At 39.2% G+C, this 20068-nt stretch overlaps 2 protein-coding genes across 5 annotated transcripts in view; one reads left to right on the top strand and one right to left on the bottom strand.

The window, feature by feature from the left end:
• star2 (steroidogenic acute regulatory protein 2) lies at positions 1–8265 on the top strand. Its single transcript, XM_042508465.1, has 7 exons — positions 1–64; positions 193–300; positions 385–521; positions 662–820; positions 2141–2325; positions 3833–3926; positions 8161–8265. Exons 1-7 carry the CDS (start codon positions 1–3, stop codon positions 8263–8265), a joined length of 852 nt encoding a protein of 283 aa, XP_042364399.1.
• A 2089-nt stretch (positions 8266–10354) lies between these two features.
• Positions 10355–20068, bottom strand: part of LOC121958798 (A disintegrin and metalloproteinase with thrombospondin motifs 14) — a 63643-nt gene continuing 53929 nt past the window's right edge. For 3 of the 4 annotated variants that reach the window (XM_042507927.1, XM_042507926.1, XM_042507928.1), the window contains 7 exons: positions 19850–20013; positions 16763–16928; positions 15776–15908; positions 15391–15598; positions 14238–14367; positions 12170–12277; positions 10355–12061 (listed from right to left, as the gene is read on the bottom strand). In XM_042507927.1, coding sequence (XP_042363861.1) covers positions 11490–12061; positions 12170–12277; positions 14238–14367; positions 15391–15598; positions 15776–15908; positions 16763–16928; positions 19850–20013 — 1481 coding nt within the window. In that variant the 3' untranslated portion in view covers positions 10355–11489. Of the gene's footprint in view, positions 12062–12169; positions 12278–13550; positions 13984–14237; positions 14368–15390; positions 15599–15775; positions 15909–16762; positions 16929–19849; positions 20014–20068 lie in introns of those variants that run through there. The other variant, XM_042507929.1, reaches the window with a different exon arrangement.

Genomic DNA, 20068 nt, shown 5'->3' with positions numbered 1-20068 from the left:
ATGCTGCCTGCTGTTGTAAAGCTCTGCTGTGGAATCTCCTATCCACATCTGAGGAGTGTAGCAGGTACGTAAAAACTCTGAATAACCTGAGAAAAGTCAAACTTTATTCCTTTTCGTGCAAATACTGCATTCTGGGTAAGACTTTATCTGGGTAAGCTTTTGCATCTCTGTTGTAACTGTTCTTTCATGCAGGACTTCAACGCACAGCTGTGGCAGTGATAGGCCAGGAGCTCACACACCTCCAGAGATGGGGACGGTTCCAACATCACACGAGAACACATGCTGGATTGAAGTATAACGGTAAAAGTAAAAAAAAAAAAAAAAAATTCTGCTCTGGTTTCAAAGTGTACTTTGTGAAATTTTACAAGCAAAAATCTTTTGCAGATCCTGTAACTGAAGATATAAAGCCTGCACCATCAAAAGAAAACCAGCTGTTCTTTGTACAAAAAGGCCAAGAGGCTATGAGGGAGGCTCTGTGTATGCTGGATGACAAACAAGGCTGGAAGGTCGAGATCACAGAGGTAACGTCTGACTGATTCAAGTGCCATCCCGATTTGACTGATTGAGGTGACTCGGTTAATTTGCCTCCAATGTCCACCAACCAAGTGACTATTGTGCTATAATTACATGCTTCTGCTTCTTTGTTACTATCCTTTTTAAGAGCAACGGGGATGTGATTTGCAGCAAAGTGATGCCCGGAGCTGGGAAGGTTTTCAGGCTGGAGGCGGTCCTTGAGGCCAGCGTGGACGAGCTCTACGACCTCCTGTTTGTCCGAGTGGAGGAGATGCACCAGTGGAACCCGAGCATACAGCATATCAAAGTGAGCAGCTGACCTTTGATAACTAAATATTTTATAAACTAATCATTGATTTTTATTGAATAATTAAAGTACTGTACAATGCACAGATTTGCATACAGTTCTAAAATCAATCAGGATTTTGCTTTTACGTTTCATGACTTTTTCCATTGAAGTCCAGGTTAGGAGGCAGGCAGGAAAAGGGAATGATGCTAATATTAAATTTTTAAAGTAAAACACCTAATAAAAACATTAATATTTAACAGTTCTAAAATAAAATTATGAAAACCATTCAAATTCAGAAATATTAAACTCAAGAACTATGCCAAAGACAATGTTTCACTGCACTAACTGGCTCAACATCCATTATTTCTGGTGCTTTTTTAAGAATTATTCAGAGAAAATGCAGAATTACGGTGTGTTCCAGTACCCCAACTACCATACTTTTTAGCCAGAAAAAGATTTAGTTTATTCATAGAATGTCACCATAAGTCAAATTTTGCGGTATGCAAGCCAGCATGGTTTACTGTAGGCAAATCCAGCTTGGGGACCAATTTAAATGGCCCTCGGTTTGACTTTTAAAATAAACTTTATGTGGCCGCAACGAAACATTGGTTAATCAAACCAGATCACTGCATTTTTTCTCTTCGTCTCACAATGAAAGAACCACTATACAATATGTAGACATGTATACGCTGGGAACTATGCAGACAAAACTAATGTGTTTTCATGGACAGACTGTGAACAAGCAAATGCAGCGATTACCTAATAGCAAAAGAAAGAAGCCTAAAGTCAACAGCGAGGATCGCCACTTTCAGGAGCAGTGGAAAGTTGAATACATTTTTACTGAAGATGAAACAGCTGAGTTTGTTAATATCCCCTTTGATCTGAGAGGCCGCTGATCCCCAGGTATTCTCACATAATCTGATCTGGCCCCATTTAAAAAGTTTGGACACCCCTGCTTTCCTGGCTATTCTGACATATAATCCTCTGCAGAGTGAAAGATATGTGAACAGATGACAGCTTGTTGACAGCTGAAAGAAACCACAAAAATAATCATTAAGATCACCAATAATAATAAAAATAACAATAATTACCAATAATAACAAAAAGAAAAAACTAGGAAAATAACAAAGAATGCTTATGTGAGTTTTCTGCTGTGAATATTGCACGTTAGAATCTACAACGTATGCAGTTTTAACTTAAAAGTAATACCGGTAATATCATTTGTTATATATTTGCAAACAGAAACATGCGCTGACACTACACACGTTACATTGCAATTCAGTCCTGAACTCCACTCAGTGATTTACAAACTACATTTGATATTTGTGTCTCTTGCAGGTTCTGATGCGTGTCGGACCCGAAACGATTGTCACTCACGAAGTTTCAGCCCAGACGGCGGGAAATCTGATTGGCCAAAGGGACTTTCTGAGTGTGAGACACAGTTGCAAACAAAACTCCAGCGTTTATCTTGGAGGAACAGCGATTCAGCTGGAGCCTTTCCCACCTCAGGCGGGTTTTGTGAGGTAGGATCACATGCAGAGCAGGCACAACTCATTCACCATCACGTGTTTCTGTCCATTCTTAAAGGGATACTTTGCAGATTTTCAACCAGCTCTGTATCAAAATAATGTGAGTAGTGATGATCTGTAGTAAACTTCCCTCCTTTCACTCCAGTGAAACTCCTCAAAATTATGTAATTTAAGTCATTTGGCAGTGTTTCACTGGCTCTTGAGGCTGTTGCTCGAACTACAGGCTGTACTTCTGCATTTTCATGTTGCCCGCCAACTGCCACCAAACCAGTCAATGCCACCACATACTCAAAATTATACAGCAGAGCGTTACCTGCCCCTCTCTCTGTCTCTCACTCGAGACTGAATCCAATCAAACTGTAAAACTAGACTGATTGAATATACATTACTGCACTGCCAATTTCTTACCTAAAATACACAATGAAAACAGAGGGCGAAAAAAATCGATCAAATGTTAAATATAAGCAGCGCTGATCAAATATGAAGCAATATTCTGATACTTAGTTGCGTATTTCTGTCCTAAAATGTTTTCAGAATCATGTTTTAGCTTACTGTTGAACTGTAACACGAGATCCAGCCGGCTGCGATAACCTCGATGGAGCGCTCTAAGATTTTCATTTGTTCTGTTGTAATCAGCAGCTGATATCAGTGGCTTTGAAAGTCTGCACTCATGTAATGAGTGTTAGCGAAGTGAAACTTCACCATTTGTTGTGTTGGCACTCTGCTTCTCCTCCCATTCATCCATCTGATCAGCTCTAATAACCACATTAACTGATCAGTTATTCACGCCACAACTCAAACTGCTGCTGAGGAATAAAAATATGCACTCACAGACCCGCAAAAATGGCAGAATTTAGAGAGGGGGCACAGAATGATAAAAAAAGAAAGGGACGCATGCACACATGATAAAAGACAGGCTGCAAAGGCATGATAGAAGTGCTTATTTGTTTGCCACTGACATGCTCAGATTATTCTAAGTGTCTGACAATTTATAGCAAGATCCCTACAGACAAAGACATCGTTCTCAGATCCAATTTGTTGAACCAGAAACACCCCTTAAATTGCTTTCATCACTTGGTGATTGTTGGGAAAGCGGGAAAAAATCTATTTTTGTGAGTTTTATTTTGTGTCTGTCAATTTTGAATAAAGCATGTTTTACTGTGATAAAATGTTTATTTATATGAAGCCTGGTGGGTTTGGCGGTAGTGTTTTCGGGGTGGTTTTTGGTCAAACAAAAGGGATCCTACTCTTTGACAAGAAGGACTATCTTTGGCCATTAGCATCTGCAAAGGTCTCGCTAAATTCTGATCCAATTTAAAATACTGTCGCTCCCATTAGTCATTTAGACACAAAAACATGGGAAAATAGGGGACAGTTTGCAGAATACCAAACCTCTCCTTTTAGTTTGGAATTAAAAATATTCATAATCGACAAGCACATGATCTGTAATAAACCCTGGTTGAATGCTAATGAGTTACTGATCTTGTTTGCATGTTTACAGAGCTGAGGATGGACCAACCTGCATCATCATTCAGCCTCTGGACGAGGACTCAGGAAAAAGCCGCTTCACATGGCTCCTTAATATGGATGTCAAGGTAAATCAATATACTGCAGTTTCCATTTTGTGAGGGATAATAGAAAAAGCATCTGCAGACTCCAGCAGATGCTGCATCCAATTATCACAAGACTAATGTTTTTGCGTGGATGCACTCCCATTGGTGCAATATCAATTTACAGGTGCACTTTTTACATGACTTTTTCAGCTTGTTTCTAAGCTCCAACCTGCCAGGCCTTTATCTGGTGAGCAGCTTCTCATGCTGGCTGTTTTCGGCTGTATGCAACAGATAAACATCTCAAAAAAAAAAAAAAAAAGACAACACTCAGTCTGTGTGTTTCAGTAAAGCAATATGCTAAAATGACACAGTCTGGGGCCAACACTGTGGAAGTATCACTGGAAAAACACATATATATATATATTTGTAATGCAGGTCAGGATCTGCTCTCTGAGATGTTCACGGTAACTCATATTCCCTCAGGATTAACAGCCCAGATCACAGCAAACATTAATCCCTCTGATACTGAATACACAATTTTGAGATAAGCGGTAGCTAGATACAGAAAAAGAATATACAATCACAACTAAGTCAAATGGAGAATGATGGTGGAGGGAGCAAACACTCAGTCAATCAACAGCAGAGCAGCAGGTGACAAATGAAAAGCTGATGGTTTTCGGTAGATAGACTGCCGGGTTTGCAGAGGCAGATGTAGCTGGTGCTTGGTGGGTTTCCAATGTTTTAAGACAAGAGAAAAATAAGATACACCATGCTGCTACACCAATGATTGAGGTAGAACTAGATTTAATTATCTAATATAAAGTTAGTCCCAATTTAAGAGTTAGGCTGCTCCAAACAATCACAACATAATTCTGCTACAAAAACTTGCATTCATTTTTGCTTTTTTTTTTTAAAATATGTGTTTGTACCTCTTTGGCCTTCAAAAAGTTATTTTAAATACACCTTTAAAAACATCTTTTTGTGTGAAATTCTTTGTGCTGCTATCTTGGCCAGGACCCCATTGGAAAAGAGGTTTTGAATATCAGTTGGACTATTCCTGGTTAAACAAAGCTTTAACAAAAAAATACAAATAAAAAAATAAAACACAGTCTAAAGTTTAGAATAAAATTGTGTCAAGGGGACCCAACTACACAGTTTTTATAGGGAGTCATAAGCCAAAAAGGTAAATAACCACTGGTTTAATCTTTAACAGTGCATTGTATTTATAAGCATATCTCATGTTTTAGTTCAAATATTCCACTGAAAAGTAAGTAGTTACAAACTTATAGTAAATGTAAAAATGTAAGACATAAAATATTTCTCTCTGAAATGTAGTGGGAAAGCATCAAGTAGCAGACAGGGATGCAAAGAGGAGCTACAAGAAAATGATATAACACTATAAAAGCCAATGTACTTGTGTGAAAAGTAAACAGTAGGTAAGTTAAAAGTAGTCTAAGTAAACTTCACTGAATTATATTTTTGTAGACAAAACTTTGAAACTGGTGCATGTAACTGGATATCAGAAAACAGAAAACAGAATCTGAAAATAACATTTGGCACTGAAAACATAAACACTGACACTGAAAAAAAATCCATTAATTAATTCATTTTTGCATTCTGGCGTGCTTCAATGACAATATTTTGATTATTTTCTTAGTCATTTTTTTCAATGTCAGTGTACCAAAACATAGATTTACATATAGATATATATATACATAGATAGAAAACAATACAAACTCAAGTAAAATATACATAATTCAAAAAAATACTTAGTACTGTAGCAAAGCATTATTACTTTGTTACACTGATTAAAGTATCATTTTGTCGCCTTATATCAGCAGAAAAGTATATTTCATTTTAAAAGCCACCATCAGCCGATACTGATGACGTGCCGATTTTATCGTGTATCCCTTTTGTTAACTGTATCGACATAACTGTCCTGCACCTGTTTTGAATATTGATGGCAAAAAAACAGCTGCGTGTTAACATGAATGACATGGATGGAGGAGAGCAACAGCACCTTTAACAGTTTTTGCAGATTATATTGCACACCCACGCGAGTTTGTGGTTGTACTCACCTGTGTGACGGACTGTGTCCTCCTCAACTGTGCTCGTTCAAACGGTCCACGCGGCCTCTGTGTCCCAGTATAACAAGTCCACGAGGTCTCCCTGCTCCCACATCGCTTCTCAAACTTTTCCAACACTTTGAGCTGATGAGGCTCAGCAGCCAATGTGACCAAAAACAAACTGACAGTCGCGAGGATCCCTGTAGCATTAGCATGTTAGCTAAACACAGCGCGCACCTGATGACGCAACATCGAAGGTGTGTTTGATTTGAGCCTCTCAGGTGTTTTGCTGGGTGGTGCACTGCTTAACTGAGGTAAATGTAACCCATTTTTAACTTAGAAACGGTACAATAATGCTAAGCTCAACCCACAATGAATTAGTTATCACATTGCACTGTTTGAATCTTCGTTTTCCTGCTCGTCCAGGCCGGTTACAACCCCACCCCCAAAAAACGTCAAACGTCAAAATCATTTCCGGAGTGTCAGCTGGGTGAAGAGTGTCACCTGTGGTGAGCTCTGCCCTCGTGCGGCCGCAGTCACACCAACAGCTGCTCATTAAGGGACTGTTTGTTAGTTGTTGGGGGGAGGGGGGGTCAACTATTTTTTAAAATTTTTTATTTAAGGATGGGAACTTTGTTTTTGTTGTTTTATTTTGCGGCCTAAGGGACGGAGATACAACTTTATATAGTTTAGTTTAAAAGTCCAGTGTGTATGATATAGGGGCATTTTTGGCAAAAAATGACATATAATATTCATAACAATGTTTTTATTCATTGACAATCAAACTGAAAAAAGGGACGAAGACACAACTTTATATAGTTTAAAGGTCCAGTGTGTATGATATAGGGGCATTTTTGGCAAAAAAAATTACATATAATATTCATAACAATGTTTTTATTCATTGATAATCAAACTGAAAAAAGGAATTATTGTGTTTCCGTTACCTTAGAATTAGTTGTTTATATCTGCATATGTAGCAGGAGCTCTTCTACGAAAGCCACCATGTTGTTTCTGCAGTAGTGTGGAGCTGAAAATGCAAACACTGACTCTACACAGGACCGTTTGCGTTGGCCACAGTGGTTCTCCCACATGCTTGGCACATAGAAGTTTCAGTTCTGTCGACGTCACGGCGAGATGCCACTAAATTATACACACTTTAACCCTTTGAAAACTGGATCAGCATTGCTTTCTTGTGCTGCTTTCAGACACCTTTCACAATATTTAAACTCTGAGCAAATTGATGTGATTCCTTTTAAACGCATGGGGAAAAAAGAAAATGTGCAACTTTAAGCAACTTAGTTAGAAAATTATTTTTTAAAGTTAAGAGGAAATTATTAGAAAAAAAAACATATTTAAAGCTGATTATCATAATTACATATTTGAAATTATGTTACAGAATCGATATTATTTTTAACAGTTTTTCTAGGTCATTTCCTCTTCTTTTTTTTTTTTAACTAATGCTAATTTTGGTGTCATTTCTTTATTATTGCTCAGTGCCTTCTTCCCATGTTTCTGAGACTCAAGTTACATTACATTTGAACCCCAAATTTTGCTGGTGATTTGAAAGGCATATTTAACAACAACAACAAAAAAAAACAAAATAAGAAAAGCACCAAACTTACCCAACATACTACAGCCAGGAAGTGTAAAAACAGACATTTTCAGATTTCACACATTGTGTGCAATGAGGGCTTCTATCAATTTATTTTAAATGTTTCATATGAATGAAATTGTTTTTAATGTTGGAGGGGGGCATGTGTTCCCCCCAGTCACTCAGGAAGACTCAAGGAAAACATTTGTAGCTTCGGGGGGAACAAGATTTAACAAAAAACAGCTACCCCCCTCCTCTGATAAATAAAGTACCAATCAGCTGTTGTTTAATTCTCACAAAGTTTCATTTGAGTTTTTACTCTGTTATCTTGTTTGTATTCTTGTGCTTTTATTTAATTTTCATTCAAACAGCTTCATTCAAAGTCCAATATTACTATTATTTTAAAAAATAAGGATTATGGAACCAGACATTATGTAACTGATGAAAACAATAAAGCACGCTAGAAATTTGTTAGTTAGTTTTTCTATAGGGATCCATATTTGCGTATGAACAGTACATATTTATTACACAGCTGCAGTCTTGTTAGATTTTGTTTTACAATACTGACAGCCCTCAAAATACATGTCAGTGGTTTAACAAAGTTTAATGTTGTTTTCAGGGCTGGCTGCCAAAGTCCATTGTCAATCAGGCTTTGCCCCGAGCACAGCTGGATTTCATCAGGCACCTCCGCAGACGTCTCACAGCGGGCGCCACGCTGAGCTGAGTCTGCAGCAGCATCCTGTCATCGCTCACAGAAGGCTGCCCTTTCAGTGAGAGCAGAAATGCTGCCCGGAGGAGACGCCGTCAGACACTGGTGTCAGCAGCTCAGTGCCAGCTCGCCGGAAGGAAGCTGGCTTGTTATAGGAATTAATATCACAGTTTGCCACTCAAACCTCAAGATGTCCTGATTAGGAGTCATTACTCGTCTGCTGACACGACTCACTGCATATGAGAAAATTAATAAAATCCTTGAATGTGCCTTTTTTTTTGCTTGATTCATTTTCATCCATGTCAAAAATACTTTTAATAGCACACTAATAGCACTTAATAGCACCCCCCCCCCAAAAAAGGCAAGAAATTATTAAAAAGTATAAGAATTTTACTTGAAAATGACTTTAAAAAGAAATAAAGTAGTTAAATAAAACAAGGAAATGATGAGAAAAGTGCTTAAAAAAAATTTTGTATTATGTAATTACAATATTATAAATAGAATTTTTCCCTAACTTCATTTTTTTTTATAAATCTGATTTCTTGAAAGAATTGAGCCAATAAAAAGCCAGTTTACGATCTGTGGTGGCATCTTCTGAAGTGGTTACAGGCACTCTGGTATCTGAGCATAGCGGTCTTCATTTTGGCATCTATTTTTAATTTTTTGAACATTTCTTATAAAGTAGCTTATTCTCTCTTTTGTCATTTTTTTGAAGAAATCGTGCTCATGGATCAAAGATTACTCTTGACAGGCGTTTGAAAGCAGTATAACAAAAATGACATTAATCCAGCCTTTAAAGCTCCACATGACAGTATCCTCCTACCAGCTCCGTGAATCGACATGAGTCAACTCAAACTGACTGAATCTGTGAATGGAAGCTTTTGATTCAAGGACAATCATTCAGAGTCGCTTAAAAAAAAGTCCTGCGGGTCAACCTCTTAATAGACCCGGGGTAAGAAAGAGTATAAAATAAGAGTAAATGGAGGCTAAACAGAGGAAAGTGAGATGACAAGAATCTCAGTTCTTTCAAACGCGTTTTACTTTTTTCTCCATACCACTTAAAAATTCAATAAATATTAACATTTAAAGCTTTCATTCACGTACGTATATACAAGAACTATACAATAAACATAATGATGTTATGAACTGCAATGCCGGAATGGTGTAACAGTATGACCAACCACAGTCTGTAGACTTACAGCACCGCCTGTACTTTTTCTTTTTCTTGTTTTGTTTTGTTTTTTTGTTTTTTTTTTTACAATTGCATCATACTTTCCATTCAATTCCTGGTTGTTAATTTTTTTTTTCATAACTTGAAATTTACACTATATACATTATTATCTGAAAAATATACCAGTTACAAAAAGATAATGAATTCTGTTTTTTCTTAAATCTTTTTTTATGTTTTTAAAGCATTAAGTGACTGACTTCCAAAAAGGCAGACAGAAGGCATGCTACAGTGGGGTTGGTTTGCAGACAGTCATGATTTTTTACCAGTGAGGATTATCACCAGTACGTTGGATTTGGGAACAAACAACAAAAAAAGAGCACCAGAGACAGAGGAGCGACAAGGCTCCCTGTCAGGAGTGATGGCTGTGGAGTGTGGAGTGTGCCACTGGAATAATTACAGCCCTTTATAATTAATCGGATACATCTTATAAGTAACTGCATCTTAAATAACGAATAAGGCTGTTTCTCCCTGCTTCCAGTACTCATGCTTAGCAAGAAATCTCTTGGCTGTAGCTTCATTGTTAATGCACATGAGAGTGATTTTTTTCATCCTAATCAGCAGGAAGCATTGAGTGCATTCGCCGGCTGTTGTGCTGCACTATCACCCACTGCACACGAGTTAATTCAGCTTAGTATGAACCTAATTTAACTTTTAGGTGCTATATCATTATCTTTTTATATATCTTGAAGGGAACAACAGAAAATAAAATATATTTTTTAAATATTGTATTTAAAATTCTATTCATTTTTAGAATAAAAAAACTGAATTACTTATCAAATTGAAAATGTACATCAGGTTATTCAATGCAATTTAACTATTTAAAGCTGTACTTAGCAACTTTTATAAAAAAAAAACAACATTTTTTTGTCAAATTTGCTCAAACTGTTGGTGTATCTTTAATAGTATTTGGAATAATTCACCGGGCCTGAGCAAAAACAATCAGTCAGAGCAGGGGAGTCTCAACGCCGTTGTCAGTTGTGTCCATTGTTACGTGAACTGTGGTCAAAGTGTCCGACAGTACTGAGCACTGATCCAACATGAATCAAGATTTTGTTACAGCGTTGCCAATTTCTGGCCTAGAATGTATTCAGAAACCAATTTTTAGCAAACTGTTCAGCTGTAAAATGAAAACGTTTGGCTCGACTCTTTTGAAGATGATGACAAATTTTCTCTTTTCACAGCTAAACAGTACACTAAAACATGTTTCTGAAAAAAATATAGGTAAGAAATAGGCAATGAAGTAAATGAATCTTTATCCGTAGTTGATCAGCGCTGCCTGGTCGCAGTGTTGGAGACTCCTCGCCCTGTACTGGATGTTTGCATTCAGGCAGGGTGTATTTTTGCAAATGCCATTAGAAGCACTAAGAGGAGGAATATGATTTTTTCACTGTCTCACTTACTACTGTCAGGATACAGTGACAGTTTCAGCCAACTTGACCAAAAGTTATTGCGGCTTAATGCACTATATTAATCCATTATATCTCAGCACTGGTAGGTCTATAATTATTCAGGAGGCACACTCTGGTCTCCACAGCTGACACGTGCACCTCCAAAACCATGGCCTTTGACCTCTCCTCACATGTTCACAATACAAGTTCAATAGTAGTTCTAATGCACTTGAAAAAAACAGGATTACACAACTGTACACAGATAAAAACATGAATGTAGCAATGCAGTCATCACATTTTGAACACGTCATGTAGTCGTTTTAGTTTACAGCACCTGACAACTTTTTTTTTCTTCTTCCGTTTCATATTTGAAGCACAGAGGGCAGAGCGACGCTGTGCACAGATCACTCCGGAGTTTTGATGAGGTAACCATCGCTGGTCTGGTCTAAGTTCACTGGCATGGAAAAAAAAATCTTTGTAAAAAAAAAAAAAAAAGAAAAAAAAAAAAGAAAGACAGAAAACATCCGCAGCAAGACTGCGAGTCATTGAGATGCTGCAAAGAGTGAGCTGATGTAGACGACCGTCCCACTGAGCAGCACATTCACAACATCGCTCACTGTTCATTTCTGAGCTGAAAGGGTTCTGTGACTCGAGTCCCTCTCGGATCCTAAATCGTCCCTTCTTGACCTGGCAGCGACTGGGCCTAAAGTGCTGTTTGGACTGTGCTCTTTAGAGGCACCTCCACTGGAGTCTGCTGTGGGCCGCGGAGGCCCCGGAGGTAGAAGAGGCCCCGGGTCTGAGTCTCCTTTACCAGCTGTGAGGAAGGAGTCGCTGGTGGGACCCTGGGGCAGAGCAGCACCTGTGGATGGCGAGGCTTCAGCTTCGGCTTCGGCAGCTGTGGTTGGCACCGGGGCGGTGGAGCGCAGCCGTCTGCTGATGGCTTTAGTGGTTTGCGGCGGGCTCTGGGTCGTAGCCACTGAAGAAGCCTTAGGTGATGCAGGGTGAGAAGGAGTGGAGGTATCATGTTCAGCTGAGGCCAACGGGGTGTTTTGGAGGTCAGGAGCATGTGTGGCGAGGTGTTCTTTCTTGTTGCAAGACTCACAGCAAAGCTTATTATATCCAGGGATGGAGCAATATCGGGCAAGAACCTCCATTTGACAGAAAATCGATTTATCCCCCAGACATGGCTCATCTAGAGATAACAGAGGAGAGGACATCACTGAAAAACTAAAACACATTTCCACTGTAGATGTTTAGATCAAAGCGACTGATTTCTGACTCTAATTACATATTGACTTACTTGAAGAGATTTTGTGGACGGGGTTTTCAGGCGCCCTTTGGTGTACGGCTTCATCTTTTATTGTGGAATTTTCCATTGTTTCAATGGTGAGAGGAGACACTGGCTGTCCTGCAGCGGAGGAAAAAAACAGGTAATAAAGTAGATATACCACCACACGGCCGTGTGCCTCTGCCAACCACTCAAGTTGCACTTACAGTTTATGTCCATGTCTATGAAAACATGGACGCTTCGCACACAGAATATCTATCCAATCAGAACAGTGTCACGGTTTTATGAGGTCACCGTGACCAAACAAAACAACTTTTTTTAAAGGAAGCAACAGGAGAAAAGCTACAGTTATGTTTTGAGACAGACGCTGAAATAACTCTCAGTTCCCATATGAATTCAAAAGATTCTTTGTCATTAGAGGACTCTACAAGCCGAGTCAAAGTCAAAGCTGCAGTGATTCATCATGCAAACTACAAAAGGTTATTATGTCCACATAATATTTATGTAAATGGTATCCCAAGGTGGAGATGACTAAATGATGGAGCACACAATGACCTCTGACAAGCTCTTCAAACGAGGGTACGAATCTTTATTCCAGTTCTTCAATCTCTCTGCATCCATAAAGAAACTGACATAAATTACTCATGCCGAGGCCGTTTCTCTCACGCTGTTTCAAAAACTCTCAAACTGGTAAACACTGGACCTCATGCAAGAAACATTATACGAACAAATTTTCACTTATTTCTGTTTGATTCCACAATTTGTTCCTAGTTTGTTAGTACCTACTGATTTTTGGGATTCACCAATGTTTTCACTTCTGGCTCTACTAGGTAAAAAATAATTTTATGAGGGGTCATTCCAAGATAAGAGAAAGATATCTCGTTTTCACAGACCACAAATTGTTGCCCAGCTTGAGGAAAAAATAAGTTTTTTAAATAATGCATGAACATCATTTACTCAAATTTAGATAATATTCCAGAGTAATTACAATGACTGCATTATTAAATTTCATGGCTAAAGGAATATGACTATACGTGGTCCATTTCTCCCAATTATTGTAATTTAAGTTGCTTTGCGTCCGTCTGCTGACCCGTGCTGGAACGTGACTCAACGTACTTCAATTACAAATCTGAGGAACTTTTACGTAACTTGAGCATTTTAATCTCATGTCACTTTCTCCTTTTGAGTCACTACACTGCAGAGAGAATAACTTTTACTCCACTACTATTATTAGACAACTACTTTAAAAATTAAGGACCAAATAAAAGTCGCAATAATTAATGATTAATCAGAAAATTAATTGCCAATTATTTTTATCATTGTGTAAGTCATTTTTCATGCTAAAAAATACGTCATGGTTCCAGCTTCTCATATATATTGGATGTGTGGGGACTTGCTGCTTTTTTTTAAAATCATTTTGATCATTTAAATTTATTTAAACCTTTTTGCATCCGTACTTCTACTTGTAATACTTCAATACAGTTCTCTGAAATCTCATTTTCTTTGTTATTGTTCCTTTAATAGTAGGCCTACATCAGTTTCCCTACTGCAGAAGTTCTTCCTCCTTCAACCTTTTTAAGTGTCATGTCTCGAGTCTTAGCCACGTGCCAGAGTATTTGCACACGGCACAAAACCTGCCTTTGCAGAGCGTACACAGGTTATTAACTATGCTTATAGGTGGTGGCGTCGGCGGCTCAGTGGATAGAGCGGGCGCCCCATGTGCAGAGACTGAGCTCTATCCGCATCAGTCGCGGGCTCAACTCCAGCCTCGGCTCTTCGCTGCACGTTGTCCGCTCTCTCTCCCCCTTTCACTTGTACATTCTGTCCTATCAAATAAAGGTGAAAAAAAAACAAAAAAACAAAAAACCTATGCTTAAAGGTGACTTATGATCAAGTGGGATTCAGCATTGAGCACACCTGATCAGAGCAGATTTGGATGGTTAAGAACGTTCGGTGCATATGGAGTTGACTTCTCTTATATTTTCCATACCAAAAAAATAACTGAAGTTTTAAGAGAAATTTAAGATAATGTTGCTGAGTGAGGCCCAATGTGTCCTCATTACACGTGCGCAGATCTCACCTGGACACGAACTTAGTTTGCAGATGAGGACTGTTTCCGGCTTCTCGCCCTCACACTCTCCGAGGGTGTTGTCACTGGCTTTGCAAACCACCTGCCTTTGTTGGATCCCTTCGCCACAGGTCACCGAACACTAACATGCCCCAAAAACACACAGAGACACAAAACAAACACACACATGGAAGGGAAAGGCAACTTAGTAAGACTTCACTTGAGAAAGATGAAATCAGTTATGACTGTCACAGTCCGAGTCTAACACAAACAGCCATTAAATCTTAACACATTCATTTCCTAATTTATTGCTTCTAGCAAATTTCAGACTACTGACAACTGATTTATTAAATCTAGATGCATCATTAAAACTTCAAGGGATAGTTTGAGATTTCAGAAGTCCAAAATCTATACTATTTCCTAAAGACATCTAATATAATTGAGTAAATGTTCTTCTGGTGACCCAATATTCAGTTCAGAGGTATTGAAGAACTCTACTCCATCAAAGTATGACAAAAACAGGTTTCAAGATTATTGATTATGTTTATGCCAAATTCCTAAACTATAATTGTCAAGTAACTTAAGGGTCTTGTGTGTGGGGTTTAGTGGCATCTAGTGGTAAGGTTGCAGATTGCAATCAACTTAAACTTCGCCCCTGTACCAAGTGTGTAGGGGAACTCTTACATCCCCGAAGAGAGCGGTATCTACTGCAACAAGCACGAGCTTCTCATCCACAAGAAAATGCAGACTTCCTTCAGCGTGTTGGTACAGTTGGCAGGTGTAGTTTAGTTGAAAGAAAGTAGTTCCTACATGAAACTGCTCACCAACAAGATCTGGATTTTCTTGAGTTACAGAATCCTGATTTCTGGAAAGAGACATTGCTGTGTAGTTTTTCAAATATATATATATATATATATATATATATATATTTCAATTTGAGCACTTCAAGCAGAGGCCCTTCTAGTTCCATTATATTCCAGAGAGGGCACACATGACTATGACTGATATCTCAAACACCTGAGAACTCACACCAAAATAATTTAGACTGACGTAAACAGAGTTAAAGGTAAGAGGGAAAGTACATATTTTGATTTGGGGGTGAACTGTCCCTTTAAACACACAACCAGGCTGTTTGCTGGTGGAGCTGGCTGTCCTCCTGACTCACCTGAGACCACGCCCCTGTCCTCCACTGGGCGGGGCATATGGTGTGGTTACAGGCTCTCCTTATCTCCGGCCGGTCCTGGAGGCAGTGTTTGCTGTGGACGGGCCTGTTCGTGCCGTTGTGGAGCATCTGCATGCACTGCACCACCCTGGTTTGGTATCCGAGCTTTCCGCAGGTCTTACTGCAGGGACTCCACTCCTCCACCACCCACCTGTCGGCACAGCAGACTCTTTGAGAAAGGATTTCACACCACACAGCAATTGCAGTTTTTCTGCTTGTCAAAATGTCCTTATCTTCCAGGTCAGTGTGAACGTACAGAATATATAAAACTACTTTTCAAGGCTGCACTAGCTGGAAATATAACAGTCTTTAGGTGGAGGGCACTTACGTGGGCTGGCTGCACTCTTGAACATTGCAGCGTTTGCGAATGGGTTTAGGCTTTTTGCTGGTTTCACAAAAGTTTCGATGTACCAAACGGCTGTCACTCTTCCTCCTGCAGCCATATTTAGTGTACTGTATTCCTGCAGGGTGGAGAGTGTACAAAATCAATCTTCTGGTAAGCTCATACCAACACTGAATTTAGTTAAATCTGAAAGCCTCTCATCTAGAGCAGGGATACTCAGCTTGCTACAGATACACAAACATTAATAAAATTGATCAGATAAATGATATAAACGAGGCAGGCAAACAGTCGCTGCAGCCCTGCAGAGGTCAGGTGCATGCAGGGTTGTTTCTAGGATTTGGATATTTGGGGCTTTTCTTTTTCGATAAAGGAGCTCTACTTTAATTAATTATCCTTACTTATATCCAAAGTACAAAAAAAAATCCCAACAATGTATTTTCATTGTGAATTAGGAAATGGTAGTCTGGCAACCTGGCACCCCCAGGCTGTAATCTAGGGCTACATCTAATGCGTATATTTATTACTGATTAATCTCTTTATTATTACTACTCTATTTATTCTGTAGTGTTTTTGTTAGAAATCAGGCATCTGATGTGATTTTAATTTTGGCTTCTAAAATTGTTTATTTTGTTGTTGTAATTGTTTAATTGTTTACTTTATAAATAAGAAAAAAAATCTAAAGATAATTGATTTATAAAAATAAAGAAGCAAATATTCACACAATCACTGCTTATTTTCCGAGAAGCTGTAGTCTGTATTATCTCTCTTGGCAGATTGTTTCAGATGTCATTTGGCATTTTTATATAATTTAAATCATTCATTTTTTATTCATTTTCTATGAATCAGGTTCAGATTCAGGCAGCCAGTGTCTTTTCCCACTGTAGTCAAACAGTAACGTGGTGGAAAAAACCTCAGTAGAATAGATTATTTTGTTATTTGGTTGCGTTGGGACTCAAGCATACACTGACTGACCTCCACCACAGGGTTTGGAGCACTGAGACCAGCTCTTCAGCGCCCACTCGTAGGTGTCCAGTTCAGCCAGCAGAACATTGTTGTTGGTAATAAGCGGTAACAGGTCCTCATGTATGATGTACTTGTACGTCAGGCTGATCTTGACATCTTCTTCTTGTGGAATGACCTGCAATAAAGTGAAGGAAATTTATTAGAAAAACAATAAAACTTCAGAAAAAGCAAAAGTACAGAGGTATCATCTTCTTCCAGGCCTACTTCAGCCCAGTCGTCGGAAAAAAATGTTGGCATTGTGCGTTTCTGCAAACCACAGACTTGATACATATCATTTCCACGTTTCTGAAGTGATTTAGTGAGACTACATGTATATGAGCGGAGTTTTGCATCAGGAGAACGGGCGTAGATGGCATGAGACCGACATGAGACGGCTCTCAAGCGGCACTTTTGAGACCAGCCATGGTTTTTAACAACACGTCAGTTCATTTTAAGTGGTTTTTTTTTGTGTGACAAAAACAGACAGATATTCTTTAAGGCAACGTCTACACATTTCCATCAGTGAGGGAACAGCTGCCAAGCAGCACACCAATGTTCAAGACCAGCCATGGTTTTTAACACAACATTGTGACATCTCTAGCCGTGCTTGCGGCGACAAATACTGGGTATTTTCTAAGGTTACTCTGATCTGTAACAAGATAGCTGCCAAGCAGGCCAACAGCCGATCAAGGCTGACCATGGCTTTTTTTTTTTTTTGACATGACATTTCTAGCAGTGGTTGTGGCAACAAGATCTGGGTATTTTTGAGGCAGTGTTGGCACATTTTCATCTGGGGCTGTGGTGATAAAAACCCCACATCTTTTTAAGTCAATGTCGGCACATTTCCAGTGGTGATGGCTGCAAAGCAAGCTAACAGCAGACCACTGTTTGAGACCAGGCATGTTTTGTAATGACACTTCACGATAGATAAGAGGATGCTTTTCTTGCGTTAATTGGAACATTTTCACAACCTGGAGCTAAATGAGGCTACTGAGACTATATATTAAATTCTGTGTCAACACTGTTGTCCAGAAAAAGTATGTTAATCACTTCCCTAACAACAAGCTGCATATCACCAAAGAGGTCAAAGCCTGCATCAACAAAAGGAAGCTGGCTTTTAAAAACAGAGGCCTGGTGGTGTGCAAAAAGAAATCAACATGATGCTGAGGAAGGCTAGAGAAAAGCATCAGGCAAAAAATGAACGTAGCTTTAGCTCAATGGGCAATAAAACTCTGCGGGACTAAAAAAGATAACAAACATGATCTTGGGGAATAAACACCTTGTCACTTTGAGTGATGTAGACAGAGCAAATTAATTTAGGATTCGATTCACAGAACACTTCAGTGTGGGCTGATGTTTTTCACTCCTTCAGGGATTCCTCAGATATAATTGACCCTCCACAAGTACAGTCAACTTTTAGAAATGTCTGTAATAAGAAATACATGGCCCAGATGCTGCCTACTTGCTAAAATATTGCTCAGCTGAATTAACTGATGCTTGGGGCCCCATTTTTCAACTGTTTTTAGAGAGCCACACTGTTCCAGCTCTATTAGAGAAGGCTATAATCATTCCTGTATCTAAAGTATCACGCCTTATAGAGAACAGGGATTTCAGACTGGTTACATTAACATGTGCTGTTATGAAGTGTTTTGAGAGGATAATTGTTTGATATGATCAAACCTGTGCTCTCTTTTTGTCTGGACCCCCTCTAGTATGCATTCAGGGAAGGACGCAGTACTGAAGACGCTGTATTAGTGTATCCCATTTATTAAGTAAGCACCTTAAAGACCCCTTGGCCTATGCTCGGGTTTTATTTGGAGATTTTGGCTCTGCTTTTGACACATTACATTCTCACCTCTTGTTCTTTTTCTTGTCCAAATTATAGATAAATTTTTTTTCAAAGATTGTTTTTGGGCCTTTTTTTAATTGATAGGACAGCACAAGTGTGAAATGGGGAGAAAGAGAGGGAATGACATGCAGCAAAGGGCTGAGGCTGGAGTCGAACCCAGGGCCGCTGCGGCGAGGACACAGCCTCTATACATGGGGCGCCTGCTCTATCCACTGAGCCACCAGGCGCCCTGAAATTATATTTTAACTTATGTCTTTACCTCTTGTTATTCTGGGGTATGTCGTTTTTCATTCGGAGTGGGTGCAATGCACATGCAGTGCAATGTTTGTGTTCAGGGGCTGATGCAATGTCATTGGGCTGGTGTAACACTAAGAGTCGACCCTTGTGACTGATATTGATTTTCTTTCTGTTTGTTTTGTCTCTCCGTTGTGTCTGTTGGATGTGCATTGCTGTCTGGAGCGAGCTGTGATTGGAGTATTTGTGTGGCATTGTTGCCCAAGACAAATTTCCCTTCGGAGACAATAAAGTTTATCTTGATCTTGATATTTCTAGCAGCGGTTGAAGCGACAACAAATAAGTCAACCGTGGCACATTTTCAGCAGGGGTTGTGGCGACAAAAACCTAGTGTTTCTTAAAGCAACTTCGAACCATTTTCAGCAGTGGTTGTACCAACAACAACCGGGTATTTTTAAGACAAAGTCAGCACACTTCCAGCTGTGATGAGATGGCAGTCATGCAGGTCAACATTAAACCACAGTTTGAGACCAGCAGTGTTTTTTAATGACATTTGGTGACATTTCTATCAGTGGTTGTGGTGACAATAAGCAGGCATTTTTTGAGGCGATGTCCGCACATTTCCAGCGGTGGTTGTGGCAACAACAACCAGATATTTTTTTGCCAACGTCAGCACATTTTAAGCTGTGATGACATGGCTGTCAAGCAGCCAGCACACCACTGCCAATGATGGATGTGGCGACAATAATGGGTATTTTAAGCCAAACCTTTCCTACCCATAATCAAGTAGTTTTTTTGTGCTTAATATTAACCACACCAAAACCACAGCGTTTTCGCAACTTAAAATTAAAATGTGAAGAAACGAAAAGTTTCAAGATATCTGCTACATACAAAACATTTCAAAGAAACATATCAGTGGTCTGGGGATATGTAAAATGCCAACATTTGTTCTGCTCACTGGGTTGTCTACTCACCAGCACTATAATGCCTTCATGCAGAGGACCACTTGTTTTCAAGATCTCCTTCCCTTCATCGAGGGAATACTCCCACTGCAAACCGTTTTCGATGAAGGTCTTTGTTTCAGCTTCTTCACTCTTTGCATTCAGTATGAAGTTTCCAGTCACTTGATTTTTCACAGCTGGAATGAGTAAAAATATGTTTTTTTTAATGCATGTGTGGTGAGGAAAGATTGT

This window comes from Plectropomus leopardus, chromosome 19 (genome assembly GCF_008729295.1).
Source record: "Plectropomus leopardus isolate mb chromosome 19, YSFRI_Pleo_2.0, whole genome shotgun sequence".
NCBI classification, from domain to species: domain Eukaryota; kingdom Metazoa; phylum Chordata; class Actinopteri; order Perciformes; family Serranidae; genus Plectropomus; species Plectropomus leopardus.
Note: the sequence above shows the minus strand (reverse complement) of the source record. Positions and strands in the feature narration are given on the sequence as shown.